We start from the raw sequence: 20800 nt of genomic DNA, 5'->3' as shown, positions 1-20800 counted from the left end.
GAATTTGACTTAGTCTGCTCACAACTGCACATGTTATCCCGTGAAACGATGCTCTATGTTTCTTTTCGTGAAATTCCTTCATTATCAATCTTGCCATGCTCTGCCTTAGCTGTAGATAAGAGAGCTGTTCTTGGCTGAATCGGTGCAGGTCTGTGCTTGCTGCCTAGTCTCCACCTTCCTGTGTAACAGCGGAGGTCAACAGTAACACAGTGATGTCTGATTAAATGTGTCCATTTTTTCTACATTTCACCTGAATCTGTTACTGAGTGGCCAGTTAAAAATCCCATGTGGGTATGTAAGGAACTGGGCAGGTTAATGGAGATATGTTCTTATTTAGGTAGTAAAAGAAATAATGATGTGTAATTTGAATGTGGATTTGCACGTACACTGCTGAAAGATGTCTTGTGTTGATCAGTCTGTGGTTTGGTTTGGCTCATACTATGTCTTTTGAAATGTTGGCCCATATAACGCCAACTGGGCATTTTTACAGTGCCACCCATATGTTGCAATTGATGGAACCGCATGGAACTTGCATTGGACAGTCATCTTATGGATTTACGAAGGTGGGCGTGTTCACAATGACCACGTCAGCAAGAGTTCCTGATCAGACAGTACAACTCAACTATGTATGTTGCTTACATGTCTACAGCATGGCTATGCTCACATTGACACTAACTTAGGATGATGTACTGCAAGAATAACCAGTATTTCCGGGAAGGTAGTGAAGGCTTTTGTGTAGATTTCAAATCCTTTATCTGAGGAATCTATTTTCTTTTTCAAACCACATGGCTGATGATCGTATTGAAATTCATGTCTCAGATATGGTCAGTGAAGAGAGAGGCATGTCGAAAACAAATTTATTTGTACTAAAAGGGTAACACTGATTGGAGGTTATAGTTGACTTTCTTGCTATTGATGCTCTAACAGAATTGTTTATTTGCAGAAACCTGATGTGTGCAGTGTGGTTACGTTTGCTTTCTGTCTCAGCGGGCCCCCGCCCCAAAACATCGATAGTGGCTGATTACTAGCCTGAGGGAATTCACAAGATAAATCCAGATGGAACTTGTAGAAAGAAACTACGGACCAACTTGCTTGTTTATTGTTGCCTCACTTCAGGATGATTGCCTCAGATATAGCAGAAATCCTTTTACAAGTTGATCTGTGTAGGGAAAACAATGTGATCATTACACATTTGCCACTTATTTTTGTTCAATGTCGTTGAGTTAGTAACCATCTTCAATTTGATGTGCTGTAAAGTTTGCTTCTCTATCACCTTGAATGTCTTTGCAATCATTTCCAATGAAACTTAAGCAACCCAGGCTACTCCAGCTGTTCAGTGATCATTTGATGGTAGGTCTCGATGTTGGGCTGCTGGTAAGTAGATTGGTTTCGCTATGTTTAGTTGTGTACTGCTGATTGAGTTTCTGAGAGACTGGGCCATGTTTGGTTTTGACTAATACAGTATTGCAAGGTCGATTTGTGATGGTCTTGTCCATAATTTTTCCTTGATGTTTGCATTAGCTGACGTGCAATCAATAGACAAATCCTACTATTAAGATGGGGTTGACCCAACTAATCCAATCAACTCATAGTCGAAGTATTGCTGTGGTTAGTGTTTCACTAATTGGACTAACAGCCTGTTTTGAGGAGGAATTAAAAGTTATACCACACCAATATGACTAAAGCTCTGGCTGTTTCACAAAACAATGAAATGTGAGAATCCTTAGCTACTTACATTGTGCTTTGCAAACTCTTGGCGATCCACTAGATGGTGTTCCTGTCAACCTCTTCAATACATTGAGTGGTTTTCGAACAGGATAAATGCATTAAATTGCCGGTAGAGTATGCTATAAGAGAGCTTGAATTAGAAGATACTACAAAGGATAATTCATTGCTATGTCTTGGATAAGGATGAGAGACAGTGGTATATTGTGTCCTTGCCATCCCCTGTTGCTTTCAGCCTGTAACTAACAATATTTTCATCTGTTCCATGTTATAGTATTGGGAAGTTCTTTGTTTATCATTTGTGCTACACTCATTTCCAGTGTACCATACATCGGAATCTCTACAGTGTGGAAACAGGCCCTTTGGCCCAACAAGTCCACACCGACCCTCCGAAGAGTAATCCACCCAGATCCATTCCCCTATCCTTTTATCCTATATTTATCCCTGACTCATGTACCTAACCTACGTGTCCCTGAACACCATGGGCAATTTAGCATGGCCAATTCACCCTAACCTGCACAAATTTGTGACCGGAAGGAAACTGGAGCATCCGGAGGAAACCACGCGGACATGGGGAGAATGTACAAACTCCACACAGACAGTCACCTGGGTCCCTGGTGCTATGAGGCAGTAGTGCTAACCACTGTGCCACCACCTTCTGAAGGATCTATTTAAAATCTAATCTTCTATCGTATTCCTGCTCCTTCTCCTCTATCTTCTGCTGCACCCTCCCCCAGTCCAATTTAACTATCTCATTTCATTTCTTGTGATTTAGTTCAGGATCCTTTACTGAAATTTACACAAGTTTGCCTTGCTTAGAGAATGTCAAGGTAATGATAAAGATGTGGGAAGAGCAAGGGGTGGGCAATGTTACTGTTGGATAATGGAAAGCCTTTCACTCCAGCCCACCCAGTTATCTGCTTCACACACTCCCAACTCACGTGCATCTTGGTTAGATGGAGAGCAAATCTCTCCTATTTTGTCTGGAAAATGTCCATGTTGATTTGGGCATTTCCAACTTTTTTTTGTTGTGGCATCCTTTTTTCAGGGAGGATGTAAATATGTCGTGTGCAGGAAAGGTTTATGAAACTAATACCTGGGATGGTATGAAGTCTTCTGAGGAAAGGTTTCACAGGCTAGGCTTGTATCTGCTGGAGTTCAAAAGACTGAGAGATTATAGTAATATATAAGATCCTGAATGCTCTGGAAAGTATGGATATATCCACTTCTGGAACAATCTAGAACTAAGGGTCACTGTTTAAAAATAAGAGCTTACACATTTAAGACAATTGAGACTCTCTTTCTCAGAGAGGAATCGTTTCAGTTCTGCCTTAATATGCAATGGAAGCAGTGACTTGTCTTTGAATATTTCTCAGGCTGAGATAGATTCTTGATGAACAATACGAATGCAAGGTTACAGGAGAATTGGCAACAATGTGCATCAGCCATGATCATCTTGAATGGCAGAGCAGACTTTAGACACCCCAAGTGTACTACCCTAGCCCCTAACCCAAAGTTCCCTATCATGAATGTTGTAAAATACATTTGAGACTTGGCTTAATCATTCCAAATGACACCTGTGCCTCAACCCTCCACAAACTTCAATTTGAAGACACTGCAACTCGTGTCTCTTGTCAAATTTTGAACAGAGAGTTAAGTTTTAAAGAGGGAAAAGGATTTTGGAATAGAATTCCAGAGCTTCCAGCCATTCAGCTGAATATGCAATATGTTGCTCTGTCTCCAGCCTGATTTTTGTGCATTATGCTTATTTGAAAAATCCTGCCTTTGTTCTCCAGCCTGCCATATGCGAAGGTATTGGTGTAGTGGTATTGTCATTGGATTCGTAATCCAGAACCCCAGGCTAATATTCTGGAGATGGAAGTTCAAATCCCAACTTGATAGATGGTGAAATTATAGTTCATCAAAAATTGGGCAATAAAATGCCAACTATGTAACCACTGGCAATTATCATTAAAATTCATCTGGTTTACTACTGTCCTTTAGGGAAGGAAATCTGCCATCCTTATCTGGTCTGACCTACATGTGATTCCAGACCCACAGCAATGTGCCTGACTGTAAACTGTCCTTGGGGCAATTAGGAATGACAATAATGGGATAGAATTCCACGAGAGAATGGATTTTAAAAAAATTCCACATGGTTTCCAGCTGCTGTATTGATTCTCTGAGCCATAACACCCATTTTCTGGAATTGTCTATTTGACTTACCTCTGTCTTGCCACCCCAGTTACTATTTCAAAATCCTCCTGATTGCAGTCTGTGCTTATTGATGAGCTGTATATCGTCTCTCGGAGAGTATCCATCACAAACATTCAGAGGTGCCCCTGAAATTGAGTGCTGTGTGTGAATTAACACTGATATTTGCATATATGAGCAAGTAGTGCACATTGTCAAAAATGTGGAACTATCCACAGGCACTAATTTATCGATTTGAGCTTTATCTAGGATCTGAGCAAAAGCTCAAGAAAATTTCTTCCCGATTTTCTAGCTTTGGATTGCACCGCCATTTTGGGGGTGAGGATGTAATAAAGTAATGGAATTGATAGGGCATTGATGCAAGTATTATTACACAAAATAATTGCGTATCAACTACTGTGGCTCAAATAAAGAAAACTCTTGCCTAATGAGCCTTGATTCACTTTCTGAGAATCTTATGAGATGAAGTTCTTTGATTTTCTAACAACCCTTCTGCAGAATTCATCAAGGAATATTTTGTTTCTTGGTGAGCAGAAAGGTCAAACTGGATGAGGTGAGTATTTTGAGTCCAGATGATCAAAGATGAGAACCGATGACTGTGAGAGACACCAGCAAGGGCAGAATGTTGGCTAGTATACAGGTTCCAGTCTCCACCTTAGGAATCTGGAGTTGGAGAACCTTTAATCCCTGCCTAGTGTTTTCGGCGGGCCCATAACTTAATAGCTTGTCCACAGAACAGCCCTTACAACAGTGTAGCACCTCCTTGCTACTACAGTGCCAGAAGAGATCTGCTGAAGCTTTAGAAAGGGACGGAAATCTGCAACCTTCTGTCATGGAATGGGAACTTCTACCAAGTACTACCCCTGGAATTAAGTTACCTATCATTTGCAGGTAACAAAATGATTTTAACTATGCACCATACACATTATTACTGAAGTCAGTACAGTTGTTTCTCCCCCTTCAGGCACTCCATGTGGTTGATTCCACTGCGATGTCACTGCACTATTGTGACATCTATAAGAAACCAAAATTCTTTTCCAGTCAATGAAATGGAAGCTGCCTTCTCAGCAGTGAGATTTTCATATTTATAGTGATGTGAAGGAATGTAATGGCATCAGGACCGTAGCATGTTATTGAGCGCTTATTTTGCCAAGAAAGGATCCCAGATTCTGTGGTATGGTAATTTGGCATGGAATATTCTATGGCTTTTTGTTGAGATTATATTGAGGTTGTCACTGCTTGAAGGTGTAAATGTTGCCCCTAAATCTAGAACTGCATTCATTAATAAAAGACTCTTGTTTAATGTAAATTTGCTGGCTATTTTTCCCAGTTGATCACGTCTCATTGAGTCCCCACATGCCCCACCTCTTGGTATACCAACATAGAGGGGCACTTCACCAATAAGCTGAATTTTGACTCTCAGCTAATTTTTTAAACCTACCATCATTATTATTATACTCAAAATGTGTTAAAAAAACATTTAATCTGCCTGCTATGTTCAATCTCATGCTACTTCTGGCAGTGTAAAACTTGGACATTCAGCTCCCGATGAATGAATTCGTTCCCAGAAGGTTAACCTTGAATTGATAGTATTAAGACTTTGAGAAATAGTATCATAAGGTAACAGAGCTTTTTGTTATCATGGATTGCTCATGTTCATTTTCTGCAATTTGTGGGATGTGGGTGTCACTGCCCCGAGAAGATTCTGGTCAGCTCCCACCTTGAACCACTGCAGTCCATATATATTTGGGTAGCCAGACGCCAGTAGAGCACGTGCAAATCGATTTGCAAACACTTTTCACGATATGTTTGCTGGGTATTGGAGTTCGAGTGTGCTGGAATTTGTGGATTTCTGATCTGCTGGTCGGTTGCATAGTGTAGCTACTTCAGCATTTTCAGTTAATGAATTTGTTTTACTTTGGGCTGTGTAATTTTGGTGCAATAGGATGAAAACAATTTGCACCAGGTCTCTCTACCCCACTTGATAGCAACCTATGCCCACTTGTATTGGCTGAGGTGGTCACAGTTTAAACAGCCCTTGTGAAGGACTGTATCTCTGGTCCTGGTCCAGAGCATCAGTTCACACGGTGTTCCTGTGGCATTTCAACCTGCCTCCTGAACTGAAGATGAAGATTGTTGCTGTCAGAGGGGCTGACTTGTACATAATGGAGGTCAGCGATCTTACCATTTGTCAGAAGCAGATCTGTGAAATCCTTGCCCCTCTCTTGAAAGACAAATCGCTGTTGTTTGCTGCCCCGTTCAGATGTCCGGGGAGCTGCCCAAGAATTCACTGAGAATTTGATACAAACTGCTTCTGTGCATTCAGTATGCTGTTCGTTTAATATTTAAAATCAAATTTAACTCAAGATGATTTGTTAGTCAATGGGAGTGGAGATAAAATGAAGTAGACCGATCCTTATTGCTTTATTTACAATCTGTGCAATTTTGGAAGTTTGTCTGTGTTTTAGGAGCCCTTGCAATGTTCCTGTTTATGAAAGAGGTTTTCCAAAGAGGCGCCCCTGATGAGGCATTAGCAACAGATGTATTTTGGTATAATCTTTATTGGCGACTAAATACCCACGGGGATGGCCGCATAGATACCCAGGAACTAGTACATGCTTTGGAAGCTGTTCCACAGGTAAAGTGCTATTCAGCGTGAAGGCGACACCTCATTTACAATCGCCGTATTTTGTATCACAAATCGTGAGTTACTCAAGTAAAGATACAGTCCCATATTTTGCAGTTAGAATTTTAATTGCATGCTGTCACATCTGGAAGTTATAGACAGGTGGTGGTCATTCCAATCCTTGAGCCCGACCTCCTGTTTATCTGTATGTTGTGACTAGCAAAACCCTGTCTGCTTCATATGCAAAACATTTCTAGAACTTGCATCAAACACTTTCGAGAGCATTCCTCGTTGCTACCACCTTTTGCGTGCAGTATTCCTTATCTTCCTGAATGGCGTAAAGGCAGGAAAGTGGGTGTGAATGGCTTGAGAGGCCAGACAGCCTAATCCTATTCCTATTTATTATGGTCTTAAGCTCTGGAGGTTTACAAAATTACGAGGGGCATGGATAGGGTAGGTAGGCAAAGTCTTTTCCCTGAGGTCGGGGAGTCCAGAACTAGAGGGCATAGGGTTAGGGTGAGAGGGGAAAGATGTAAAAGAGACCGAAGGGGCAACTTTTTCACACAGGGTGGTATGTATATGGAATGAGCTGCCAGAGGAAGTGGTGGAGGCTGGGTATATGAATAGGAAGGGTTTGGAGGGATATGGGCTGGGTGCTGGCAGGTGGAACTAGATTGGGTTGGGATATCTGGTCAGCACGGATGGGTTGGACCGAAGGGTCTGTTTCCATGCTGTACATCTCTATGACTCTAAGTACTAGTACATAAGCAACATAAGGCATCCTGAGCATAAACTAGAACAGTTGTAATTACTTCAAATGATAAATTCTCTTCCTTAACTGAGAAAAGGAATATTTAATTTCCAAAACAAATTACTATAAGAAAAGTTTGCAATTTGACAAATACAGAGTCACTATCATAGGTTATATCAAGACTAAAATGGAGGCCTCTGTTGCTAGCACACTTTGCCCCACTTCCTGTGTACAAGTCTATCATTAACTAGAATAAATATTCTCTCTCTTCTCATACTCTTCTAGAAGTTAATGAATTATTTTTCCCTTCATTCAAATAAAATAACTGTTAAAGGAAGAATCAAAAACTAAAACCTTTGAAGCGTTCCGGAAATACCTTGAGAGGAACAACAAGAAACTATTGCTGGGTTTTGGAAAAGTCACAAAGACCAGAGGTGGTAAGTCTAAGCTGATCTCCAGTATATATTTCTTTTAAGCTATGATACTATGATTGCTGACAGTTCTACTGATTCCCAGCAAGCATGTGCTCACCTTCAGAAATGTTTACCTGTGAATGGACATTAAGAACGTGTGGGAACTGGATGTGTATGTATCAGAGTTGAACTAAAGATCACTGTTATTTGTGGGGCTAGGTCAGAGTGCAAGATCTTAGACTTGTTGCTACTTACTGAAGCTCTCCTGTGAGATGTTTTGGAGGACGTTGCATCCTGTTTTAACAGCTCAATCCATCCACCAAACGGTGATCACAGAACAAACCATGGAGCTGCCAGATTGATGTACAATCCCAACTGGTTCAGCAATGCTCTGCCTTATATTGGGCTGTAGTTCCACATTCTGTTGTTGATTCTCAATGCTCCATCAGACTCAGGGATGTATGTATTTATTAAATCTAATATTATTACTGGGCAAGTTGGATCCGCACTGAAATATAGCTTGATCGATCATAATTTATTTTTGGTTTTAATTAGGTGGTCTTTCACTGAAACACACGCAGACAATATGGCAGATTTGGTTTCAACAACAAAACCAAAATTTAATATGCAAAACAAATTAAATGGAATAGTCCAAACTATTTAAACACAAAACAAATTTAAAGGTTTCAAAAAACATGGTAAAAATATAATCCGATTAATCCAAGAGCACACCTTCATTGTACTAGGAGAGAAATCCCTTGTGTATTTCACATCAGATTTGACTTAGCTGTGAATTCAATTCCCAGAATCTGATAGCCTATTCCTTGATTTGTCATACAACTGAACATAAACTTTCTCAGCTTCAAATGACCTCTTCAGGGTTTTAACCAAAGAACTCTGGTCTGAACTCATTATGCTGAGGGAGCTTATTTTCAATTCTAAACTATCTTTCCCTCCCCTTTCTCAGGAATAGTTGCATACAGTTCTGGTCACCACACTACCAGAAGGATGTAGATGCTTTCGAGAGGTTACAGAAAAGGTTTACCAAGGTGTTGCCTGGAATGGGGGATGATTTTAGCTATGAAGAAAGTTGGATTTCACTGGGTCACAGGAGGTTGAGAGGCTGCCAGAGGAGGTGGTGGAAGCAGACACAATAGTAGCATTCAAAAAGCACCTGGACAAATACATGAATAAGAAGGGAGTAGAGGAGTATGGATCCTGTAAGCAGCAACAGTTTTAGTATGGAAGGGCAAAATGTTTTGGTGCCAGCTTTTTGTCATTTGTATCAATGTGAATATGAGATATGGTTTCTAAGTTTGCAGATGGCACCAAAATTGAAGTTGTAGTGGATAGTGAAGAAGGTTATCTCAGAACAATGAGACCTTGATCCGATGAACCAAGGAATTGCAGATGGAGTTTAATTTAGATAAATCTGAGGTGCTGCATTTTGGCAAGGCCAATCAAGGCAGTGCATTTGCACTTAATGGTAAGGTCCTGTTGGGTGTTGCTAAGTAAAGAGACCTTGGAGTGTAGGTTCATAGTTCCTTGAAAGTGGAGCCACACGTCGACAGGATAATGAAGTTTGGTATGCTAGCCTTTATTGGTCAGTGCATTGAGAATAGGAGTTGGGAGGTCATGTTTTGGTTGTAAAAGTTGGTTGGGTCACATTTGGAATACTGCGTGCAAATCTGGTCTCCCTGCTGTAGGAAAGATGTTGTGAAACTTGAAAGGGTTCTGAAAAGATTCACAGGATGTTGCCAGAGTTGAAGGATTTGAGCTATAGGGAGAGGCTGGATACATTGGGGCAATTTTTCCTGCAATGTTGGAGACTGAAGGGTGACCTTGTAGATGTTTATAAAATCATGAGGGGCATTGATAGCCAAGATCTTCTCCCCAGGGCAGGGGAGTCCAGAACTAGAGAACATAGGTTTAAGGTGAGAGGAGTAAGATTTAAAAGGGACCTAAGAGCAATCTTTTCACGCAGAGAGTGGTGTGTGTATTGAACAAGCTGCTGGAGGAAGTGGTGGAGGCAAGTACAGTTACAACATTTAAAAGGCATCTGGAATGGTATATGAATAGGAAGAGTTTAAGAGGGCTATGGGCCAAATGCTGGCAAATGGGACTATATTAATTTATGACTGTGGATGAGTTGGACTAAAGGTTCTTGTTTCCATGCTGTATGACTCTGTGACAATGAAATGCAAAGGGACTTCGGTTTCCTGGTATATGTGTCACATAAAGTTAGTAAGCAGGTACAGCAGGTAAGTAGGAAGACAACTAGAATGTTGTTTATTGTGAAGGGAACGGACTATAAAAATAATGTTTTGCTACAGTTGTATCGGGCACTGATGAGTCCACATGGAGTTTTGGGCTCCTCATTTAAAAAAAGATGGAAATGTGTGAGACGCAATTCAGCCAAGGTTCACTTGGATGACACCTGGGATGAAGAAGTTATCTTATGAGGAGAGGTTGGGCCTGTATCTAGAAGAGCATAAGTAGGACCAGGACTAGGCCATTTGGCCCCTCAAAGTCTGCCTGGCATTCAACAAGAATGTGATTGATCTGTCCCTGGCCTCAACTATCCTGTTGTGCCTGCTCCTTCAAGGTGAATGAATTATAGTACAGGAACAGGCCCTTCAGCCCACCAGGACTGTGCCAACGCATGAAGCCTTTTTTCAACTAAAAACCATTTGTCTTTACGTGGTCTGTAAATCTCTAGTCCCTGCCTGTTCGTATCTTATATTTCTGAAATAATAAAGATGTATCTACTTCCTCTTTCAATGAATTCAGTAACTTAGACTCCACAACACTCAGGAGGAGGAGAATTTCATGCATCCACTAATCTCCGATGAAATTCCTTCACATGTTGGTTTTAAATGTCTCTTTATTCTATAACTGTGCTGCCTAGTTCAAGATGTCCCTGACCAATAGACAATGTTCTTCTCAACATCTACCCTGCCAGTAGCCCTCAGAATCTTGTGTGTTTCAGTAAGATTGTCCTTATACTTCTATACCCTTAATGAATAAGGGCCTAACCTGTTTAGTTGCTCTTGATAAGTCAGCTATGTATCATCCCAGGAGTCAATGTAGTGAATCTTCTTTGGACTGCCTCCAATGCCAGTCCATCCTTTGTTAAATACAGGGATCGAAACTTGACACTATGCTGCTGGTACGGCCTCAACAGCACCCTGTACAGTCTGAACCAAACTTCCCTGTTTTTAAGCTTCAGTCCTTTAGCAGTAAAAAGCTAGAATTCCATTTGCCACCTTAGTTAGTTGTTGCATCTGTATGCTAACTTGTGTCTCACGCACAAGAATGCCCAGGTCCCTTTATTTATATTTTTGGAGACTATTTCCATTTAATTAATTGTTTTTGATTATATGTTCCAAAGTGCATGCCCTGACCCTTGTTCATTTATGCTTCATCTGCCAAGTTTTTGCCCACTCGTTGAACTGACCTGTAACCCCTTGCAAAATTCCTTATGTCCTCACCACAACATACCCAAGTGCACTGTTGTATTATCTGCAAATTCAGGCACATTACACTCTACCCCTCATTCTAGTCATTCATATAGATAGTAAATAATTGATACCTGAGGGGTAATCATTGTGGCACTCCACTAGTTACATCTTTCCAACCAAAACAGTGCCTGTTGATCCCATCTCTGCCGATCATATGTTAACCAATCCTCAATTCAAGCTTACCCCCAACAAGGTGGGCTCTTATATGATTATCCATTGGAGTTTAGAAGAATGAGGTGATCCTATTGAAACAATGTCCTGAGGGGTCTTGACAGGTTAGATTGTGAAAATATGCTTCTCCTTGTGGGAGAGACTGAAACGAGGTGACCCATTTAAAAGTAAGGGCTCTCCTATTTCAGACAGAGAAGTATGAACTTTTTCTCCTCTGTGACTTTGGAGCTACCCTAGTTTGTTCAATATAGGTCATTAAGTAATTTAATGGCAGAGTCTATTCTTAACTAACAAGGGAACATGGATTTGAGGCCACAATCAAATCAATGAGAGGTGCTGGAGTAGGCTAGATGGGCCAAATGGTCTGCTTCTAATTCATTTGTTCATATTACTTGTAATTTGGCTTGTAGCATCTTCCCTCTTTCTACAGCCTCTCAAACAAGCTTTAAGATCTGCTGTGAGGTTATGAACCTGAAATGGTAAATGTTCTCTTATTGTAGGTGCTGCCTGATCTCAATATTTTTACAATTTTCTGGGGTTTTGTTTTGGTTTCCAGCCTTTTGATTTGATTCTTCTTTCAATACGGTAGAATTGGGGTAGGCGATTGCAGCCTCAGACGACTGTCTGTGTGGTGTTTGCACATTCTCCCCATGTCTGTGTAGGTTTCTTCCCAAAATCCAAAGGTGGATTGGCCATGCTAAATTGCCCCATAGTGTCCTGGTGTTAACCAATCCTCAATTCAAGCTTACCCCCCAACAAGTTGAGCTCCTGGGAGTTTTGAAGAATGAGGTGATCTTATTACCCATGGGAAGTGTGAGGTTACAGGGATAGCGTAGGGGGTGGTCTGTTCTGTGGAGGGTCGGTGCGGATTCGATCGGCCGGACAGCCTGCTTCCACACCATAGGGATTCTATGATTCTATTCTGTGATTAATTACTGTGAATTAGGAGCCTAAGATGCTGTAAATTCACAGCAGGTCAGGCAGTACTTGGTGAGAGACACGAGTATTTACAGCATTTTCTGTTTTTAGTTCTGATGTCTGGCATCTGCGGTATTTTAATTTTCCATTCATATTTGTATGTTTAGGCAACATAAGCAAATGGAGGATTATGCATCTCATGGGAAGACTTCATGTTAGTCTTAATCTTTTCCACGCAAACAGAATTCTTAATCAGTAAGTCAATTCAAGTTGTGCAAGCAACATTTGTCAAAATAAATCATATTTGCACAAAGATGAGGTGTAAGCTTAAAACTAATTTTTGTTTAAATTCACTTATGGGGCATAGGTGTTGCTACCTGACCATCATTTATTACCTGTCCCTAGTTGTCCTTGAGAAGGTGGGGTGAGCCGTCATCTTGATCCACTGCAGTCCACGTGCTGCAGGGTGACCCACATGCCCTGAGGTGAGTGGCTTGGAGGGGAACTTGCAGGTGGTGGTGTTCCATGTATCTTCTGCTCTTGTCCTTTTAAGTGGAAGTGGTCATGGGTGTGGAAGGTGCTGTCTGAGGATCTTTGGTGAACTTCTGCAGTCTGTCTTATAGATAGTACACACTGCTGTTAGTGAGTGTCGGTGGTGGAGGTAGTGGATGTTTGTGGGTGTGGTGCTAGTTTACTGGACTGTTTTGTCCTGGCTGGTGTCAAGCTTCTTGAGTAGTGTTGGAGCTGCATCCACAGATGTAAGTGGGGGAGTATTCCATCACACTGCTGCCTTGTGTCTGTAAATGGTGGGCAGGCTTTGAGGAGTCAGGAGGAGAGTTATTTGCCGCAATATTCCTAATCTCGGATCTGCTTTTTGTAGCCACTGTGTTTATGTGGTGAGTCCAGTTGACTTTCTGGCCAATAGTAACTCCAAGGATGTTGAGGGGGTGGGATTCGGTGATGGTAACATTGATTGTCAAGGGTGGTGGTTAGATAATTTCTTATTGGTGATGGCAGAGCCTGGCATTTGTATGGTGCATATGTCATTTGCCACTTGTCAGCCCAAGCCTGGATATTGCCCAGGATCTTGTTCCACTTGAACATGGGTTGCTTCAGTGTCTGAGGAGTTGAGTGGTGCTGAACATCATACAATCTTTGGAGAACATCTCTCGCATCTGACCTTGTGATGGAGGGACAGTCATTTCTGGAGTTCGATCCCTAAGCACTTTGACCTGTCTCTTCTTTCAAAGCATTTTATTCATTTGTTTCATCAGGTTTTTGGTCAGGAGCCTTAATATCTCCTTTTATGGCTTGTTATCAGATTTTTGAGTAATGCTGTTAAGTGCCTTGTAATGTTCTGTTACTTAAGGCATGCGTAAATGAAAGTTGCTGGTCAATAGCCATTTGAGCACAATTTTTGAGGTTGTTATAGATTATTAGTATCTTTCAAATCGCCAGGTTATTCCGAGCTGCTTCACAGCCAGTAAATTGTAGCAGTGACTGCATTTATAAAGATTTTCTACTCAACCTGGTCAGTGATGTTATTACCACTGAAGCAGGTAGGACCACTGCACTTCCAAATTAATGCACATGCTATTTATGTGCACACCAAGATAATGACCAATTCAGTCTGTTGTTCTTATACCTGTTGGGTGGTGCATGTTGGACAGGATGCTGGGAAAATTGCCCTGTATAATTTGGACAGTGACCTCAGATCTTTACATTGCAAATTGTGAATTCTTAACTGTTGCATTATGTTCAATAAATATTTATTGCTAATTAATGTATTTACCGAAGGAACTCCGATGTCAAGAGATCAAATACTGCTTTTTCTGTTGTTACAATTTATCAGCTTGGATCGAGATGATTATATGGATATGGATTGGAATGAATGGCGAAAGATCTACATAACGACTGTAGAGGACAACATGCGAACTATGATTGACATCTGGCGATACAATAGCGTAAGTAGGGTATCCAGAATTGATTCTCTGGCTGTACACTGATTGCAGATCTGGATGAGTGCACACTCTGCATTGGAAAGCAATTTGTCTCTTAGTTTCATCTCAAAGTAACTTTTTAGGGCACTGAAACTCTGTTGATGCCCAGGGATGCTTTATGTAAGGTTAGTCAGCAATGGCATATTAAATTCAAATGTGCTAGAAAAACGTTACTAAAACCACCAAAATGTTTTGCACTCTGAAAATGGAACCCAATGGGCACAAATGGGTCAGGGTTGATTTTTCTTGTAGCTTTGTGCTTAGTTAGAAAAAGGATTCAAAAACTGCTTACCGTCCTATGAAATATATTGCAAGGAAGAGAGTGGTTAATCTGTAGAACTCTTTGCCAGAGAATTTTGTGGAAGCTGAGTGAGTGCATGTAAGACTGACAGAGAGAGAGAGAGAGGTTCTTGATTAGTAAGGGGACTGAGGATTATGGGGAGAAGGCAGGTGAATGGGGTTGAGAAACGTGCCAGCCATAATCGGATGGCAGACTCAATGGGCCAAATAATCTAATTCTGCTCCTATTTCTTATGGTCTAGGGACTTCGGGAGGGTGTAACAGTTAGATAAGGTTTGTGTATGAATGTTGCTGTCACTTATGTCCTTGTTAATACAGATGTTGCTGTTGCTTTCTCTCTATCTTAAAATATTCCGTGAATTCGATGCCACAGGCACGGGAGCACAAATTGTGTCACTCTGGAAGCTCTGTACTGCGCCCTGGTGAACATTTTGCACTTAACATTTGGCAATCTTTACTTTTTTTAATTTGGAAGGGTTGTGGAAGTAGCAATAAGGTATACCCAGGGAATTTGCATTACCGCCTTAATGCCTTGATTCCCCCTCTTGTGTTCCTCCCACAATCTCTGCAGATCTTTTCCATTAACGATGACATAACTAATTGCGAGGAATTCTTGGAGAATGTGGAACCGGAGAAGTGGTGGGGCCACCTTATTGCAGGAGGCACGGCTGGTGGAGTTTCACGGACAGTGACTGCCCCCTTTGACCGGCTCAGGGTGCTGATGCAGGTAGGATTGCTCATCACCAGTAGGGCTGCGATTTTAAAATCTGCTGGTTCAGCTCTCCTAAGTGTTTAATCAGCTTTATTAGCCTCCAATTCTGCATTATTTTCTTTCAGAGTATCCAAACCTCACTGTTTATTGTGATGTGCAGTTAATAACAGGAATTCAGCTACAGGTAGAGGGGCAAGGCTCTCTCTAACTGCTTGCTGCCTCGATATGAGGAAGAGGTATTGAAGGTCCATTTAAAAAGTAGCAATATTGAGCTTAAGAAGTTTAATGTCATTCTCACAATTAAGGCTTTGTGCATCGACTAGCTTTGCCAAAGACTAGCATAGACATGATGGGTCAAATGACCTTATTCCGTGGTTCTACCATTCCACAAAGAAGGAAAAGGCTACTCTGTGACTTGACCCCAGCGCCCCATTTAAGTCTGGGAGTAATGATTGACTAGGTAACAACTCTCAACAAAATCCACTTACTCTAAGATGCTGAAGCATTTGCTTAAAGGTTCCTCGGCACTCTGTCCAGGATGTGTATATTGAATAATAGCAATATTTGAGTTTTTAGCAGTAGAGGTATGGAACAAACACTCTGGTAAGTTTGTTTGGATCGCCTATTTTAATTCCATTTTCCTTTACTGTTCCTTCAATAATTAAAGGAAATAAGGCAAGCATTTTATTCTAGCTTCCTATGTTCGGGAGCCTGAAACTAACAAGTAATTTATTGATTATTGGTTTATGCAATTACAGTTCACATCAACACAAGCATGCTGACAATTTGGATAGATTTAAAAAAGGCAAAATGGCCCTTTCTATAGAGTATATAAGCGTTGCCTCCGTGACCAACTGTAACAAGCATCCCTCGGCCTTCCCTTTTCTGGAGAAAGCAGCCCCGACCTGTTCAATCCTTACCATAACCTCTCAAGATATCGTCCCCTTGCTTGTGTTTATTTGAAATGAATAGGGGATAGGTAGGTGTTTGATATTCTGCAATGAGCTGGTGTATTCCAGTATTAGACGTACAGATATCAAGTTGTACTGTATCAAATGGCCCAAGATTGTGAGACTTGAAACCTTTTGCCAGACAAATACAAAAATGAAATATCAAAATTTTGTGTATTTCAGTTTGTGCCTCCAATGTTTGCCTAGATACATTTTCCTACATTGATGCTTCTGTAGCCAGTAGTTGCCAGTGGAAATTGTTTTCAGTTGCTGGTCAGCACCAGCTGCAGTTAGAATGGAATTGTTTATCTGTTTTTTTCAGGTTTATTCTACACGTCAAAATAAGATGAAGATTTCTAGTGGCCTAAGAGCAATGGTCAGGGAAGGAGGTGTAAGTTCAATGTGGAGAGGGAATCTAACTAACATTATCAAAATTGGTCCTGAGCTAGCCTTCAAATTCATGGCCTACGAAGAGGTATGTATCGTGAAAGTGAATTACTGTTTTATGTTGTTTCCAGGGGTTGCAATTTGTTGCGGATTTTAAATAATCAAGTATTCGATGCAAATGCTTCAATGTGAAACTGTCAGAAATTGCTGCACTGTTCCTGCAAGGTTCAGTGTAAGGGTAATCTTTCACTTGGGAGCCCTGCAGCCTCTAGGTCTCAGCATCGAGTTCAATAACTTTAGAGATAAACCTGATCACTGGAAATCAGAATTGAAAACAGAAACTGCAGGAAAAACGTGAGCCCTCTGAAGAAGGACCTGAAGCCATAACAGATGGCTGCAGACCTGCTGAGTTTTATCCAGCAGTTTCTGTTTTAATAACCTTAATGCCTGATTATGTCCTTTCTTGTTTTTTACCCACCCCACACTCTGGTCCTGTCAAGACATAGTCTGCTTTCAGCACAGCTTACCCATTCTGTCCAGCTGTTAGCCCTCATTATCACTTATTCAGTTTCTCCTCTGTCCTGGCTATCTGTCAACAATCCTCCTGTTGGCCAACTGCTTTCAAATGTCTCTGGACTCCTCCTCCACTTATCCACTCACTCTTTTCTCCCACCTCTGCTTATGTCCTCGCACCCTCCAACCCCATCTTAAATACCGAGATGCTAACAGTTCTGACAAAGAGTCACCCGACTTGACATGTTAACTCGGTTTCTCTCTCTCCATGGATGCTGCCAGACCTCCTGAGCTTCTCCAGTATTTTCTGCTGTTCTTTGTTTCATTTTAATGTCTGGAACTGTTAAGCTCATTTCAGCCTTCAGGTTCCCTGACCATATTGCAATTATACCCTGACCTGAGGGAGTGGTCTTGTGGAACATTTACAGTGCCACCTACCTTGAGGCTAGAGGTCCAGGTTCAAGTCTCACAGAGGCATCTTATATTATACGTGGGTTTTGTTCAGCCCTGACCTGAGTGTGAGCTTAGCTGGCACCGTCCAAGTCAGAATTCAGAAGTCATCCCTATTTTAAATGGTTGTCCAACCTCTTGATATTACGGAGGCATCTCCACTTTACGAATGCTTGTACTTGCGAACATGGTGCTGGGCGTGATCCATTGGTACAGTATGTTTTTACACCAGGGGCTGCAGCTCTTAGACCTTGGGGTCATTTTAAAAGTGTCTTGTCCAAAACCTGTTGCACATTCATCTGATTGGCTCAAACATCATGTGTAAAAGTGGTAATATTTTCAGCATACACAAAAGATGAGAGCTGGTTATTTCCTGTGATCTTTCATTGATGACTTCTTCTCTACCCAAAGTCCAGAAATCTTTAAAAAGAGCTAAAAAGTGTGGCGCTGGCAAAGGAAATAAGGTCAGGCAGCATCCAAGGAGCAGGAGAGTCGATATTTTGGGCATAAGCCCTTCAGGAACGTCGACTCTCCCGCTCCTCGGATGCTGCCTGACCTGCTGCGCTTTTCCAGCGCCACACTTTTTGACTCTGATCTCCAGTCCTCACTTTCTCTTAAAAAGAGTTGTCAATTCTCTCAATTGGTGCACTCAGAGTAGGCTGAAACCTTTTTTTGCGGGTGGGTGAAATGGGTGCAGAATACAGATTTGTCAAACTTTGCAAGACACCATTCAGGAAGTCTACTCTTGAAATAACAGCATTGCTACTTGCATTTGTTTTGTTACATTATTGGGAAGTAAACAAGTCGTATTGAATAAAGATTCCAAGGCACCAAGTCCAACAGCCAGTTTTGTCTCCGATAAGTAAAAGGAGGAAATGAACTGGAAAGAAAATCCCGTATGCATTAAGTCAGTTGGCAGAGGCCTGATAGGTGGCATGATTTTCATTTGACTTTGCATCTGATATTTTGAGAAGTAGCAAATGGTGAATTTAAGGTTCTGAGCAAACAGTTCCTTGAGATTCCTAACTTTTATTTCTGAAATGTATTCGCAGCTCAAGACGCTAATAGCCAATGAACCAGAAAATTTGGGAATGAAGGAAAGGTTTCTTGCAGGTTCAATGGCTGGTGCGTTCTCTCAAACAGCCACTTATCCAGTTGAGGTATGAATAAGTGCTCTCTCATTGCCAGCCTTTGTGGATGGGGGACAATTCTTTGCGATAATTATAAAAAGGTAGATGGAATATCATACATTATTTACAAACCTGACCAGAACTCCTTCCTGTTACCTAGATAAGTTTTCACCCTGTTTAATAGCTGCAATCAAATAAAAGTATTCAACCAGACTCACTTTGCTATTGCAAGAATATTATTGGACAATTATTGTTAAGTAACTGTCTTTGTGTGTGTGTGTGTGTGTGTGTCCCCACAAAAATGTAATTTTTTTTTGGAAAGGATTCATGGTTTGACCATGCTCCACTGCTATATTTGAATGCAAATTCATTTTAAATCCCTAATGTGAGAAGTATTTTTTAATACTTAAACTCTGGGCTTGAGCTCGATTTCTCAATTATTTCTAGGAAATGAAAGACAATTTCAATTCAACTTGAGTGCAAATGTACAGAACAGCTCACTGGTGTTGGCTACTTAATGTAATCATTATTGTTTGGGTTAAGTTAAGAATCTGGAGAGGAAAGGGAACACTTACTGTGTTTGTGAGTTCTTGCTTTGAGATGACTAGGAGGAATTTGTTAAGATGCATCATATCTTGTCTGTGATGTTAATGGATGAATTCTGAACAGACCACTTTAAGCCACACACCGTGCTGACTTGGAACAAGATCATTGTTCCCTCCCTGAGTTAAAACCCTAGCCTTCCCTGCACTAAGTGGACCATAGCAGCTCAGGAAAGTGGCTCATTATCACCTTTAATGACATTTTGGGATGGGCAACAATTGCTGGCCTTGTCATTAACACTTTTCCTCTTAAAGTATTGGCAAAAATCTCAAGGTCCTTTCTTGACTTGGGTAAAAATGTTTGTTTTAAATGTGTTAATGCCTCTGAGAGGAGCCTCACGAACAAACACTCGTGCGTAAGAATGGAATTAAATAGTGATGGAAAAGGATAGACCAGGTCTAAAGGTTGAAGCTCTAAATTGGAGAAAGGCCAATTTTGACGGTATTAGACAAGAACTTTCAAAAGCTGATTGGGGACAGATGTTCGCAGGTAAAGGGATGGCTGGAAAATGGGAAGCCTTCAGAAATGAGATAACGAGAATCCAGAGAAAATATATTCTTGTTAGGGTGAAAGGAAAGGCTGGTAGGTATAGGGAATGCTGGATGACTAAAGAAATTGAGGGTTTGGTTAAGAAAAAGAAGGAAGCATATGTAAGGTATAGACAGCATAGATCGAGTGAATCCTTAGAAGAGTATAAAGGCAGTAGGAGTATACTTCTGAGGGAAATCAGGAGGGCAAAAAGGGGACATGAGAGCGTTGGCAAATAGAGTTAAGGAGAATTCAAAGGGTTTTTACAAACATATTAAGGACAAAAGGGTAACTAGGGAGAGAATAGGGCTCCTCAAAGATCAGCAAGGCGGCCTTTGTGTGGAGCCGAAGGAGATGGGGCAGATCCTAAATGAGTATTTTGCATCGGTATTTACTGTGGAAAAGGATATGGAAGATACAGAAAGTAGCGAATTAGATGGTGACACCTTGCAAAATGTCCAGATTACAGAGGAGGAGGTGCTGGATGTCTTGAAACTGGTAAAAGTGGATAAATCCCCAGGACCTGATCAGGTGTACCCTGTGGGAAGCTAGAGAAGTGATTGCTGGGTCTCTTGCTGAGATATTGTATCATCGATAGTCATAGGTGAGGTGCCAGAAGACTGGAGGTTGGCTAACATGGTGCCACTGTTTAAGAAAGGTGGTAAGGACAAACCAGGGAATTATAGACCAGTGAGCCTGACATCGGTGGTGGGCAAGTTAGATTAGATTAGATTAGATTACTTACAGTGTGGAAACAGGCCCTTCGGCCCAACAAGTCCACACCGACCCGCCGAAGCGCAACCCACCCATACCCCTACATTTGCCCCTTTAACCTAACACTACGGGCAATTTAGCATGGCCAATTCACCTGACCTGCACATCTTTGGA

At 41.3% G+C, this 20800-nt stretch overlaps 1 protein-coding gene across 1 annotated transcript in view; it reads left to right on the top strand.

Moving 5' to 3' along the window:
- The first annotated feature begins 5548 nt into the window (after positions 1 to 5548).
- Positions 5549 to 20800, top strand: part of LOC122541731 (calcium-binding mitochondrial carrier protein SCaMC-1-A-like) — a 17708-nt gene continuing 2456 nt past the window's right edge. The window contains exons 1-7 of the mRNA XM_043678618.1: positions 5549 to 6577; positions 7651 to 7753; positions 12507 to 12594; positions 14192 to 14303; positions 15211 to 15366; positions 16624 to 16776; positions 18704 to 18811. Coding sequence (XP_043534553.1) covers positions 6419 to 6577; positions 7651 to 7753; positions 12507 to 12594; positions 14192 to 14303; positions 15211 to 15366; positions 16624 to 16776; positions 18704 to 18811 — 879 coding nt within the window. The 5' untranslated portion in view covers positions 5549 to 6418. The remainder of the gene's footprint in view (positions 6578 to 7650; positions 7754 to 12506; positions 12595 to 14191; positions 14304 to 15210; positions 15367 to 16623; positions 16777 to 18703; positions 18812 to 20800) is intronic.

The sequence above is a fragment of the Chiloscyllium plagiosum genome, chromosome 38 (genome assembly GCF_004010195.1).
Source record: "Chiloscyllium plagiosum isolate BGI_BamShark_2017 chromosome 38, ASM401019v2, whole genome shotgun sequence".
NCBI classification, from domain to species: Eukaryota; Metazoa; Chordata; class Chondrichthyes; order Orectolobiformes; family Hemiscylliidae; genus Chiloscyllium; species Chiloscyllium plagiosum.
Note: the sequence above shows the minus strand (reverse complement) of the source record. Positions and strands in the feature narration are given on the sequence as shown.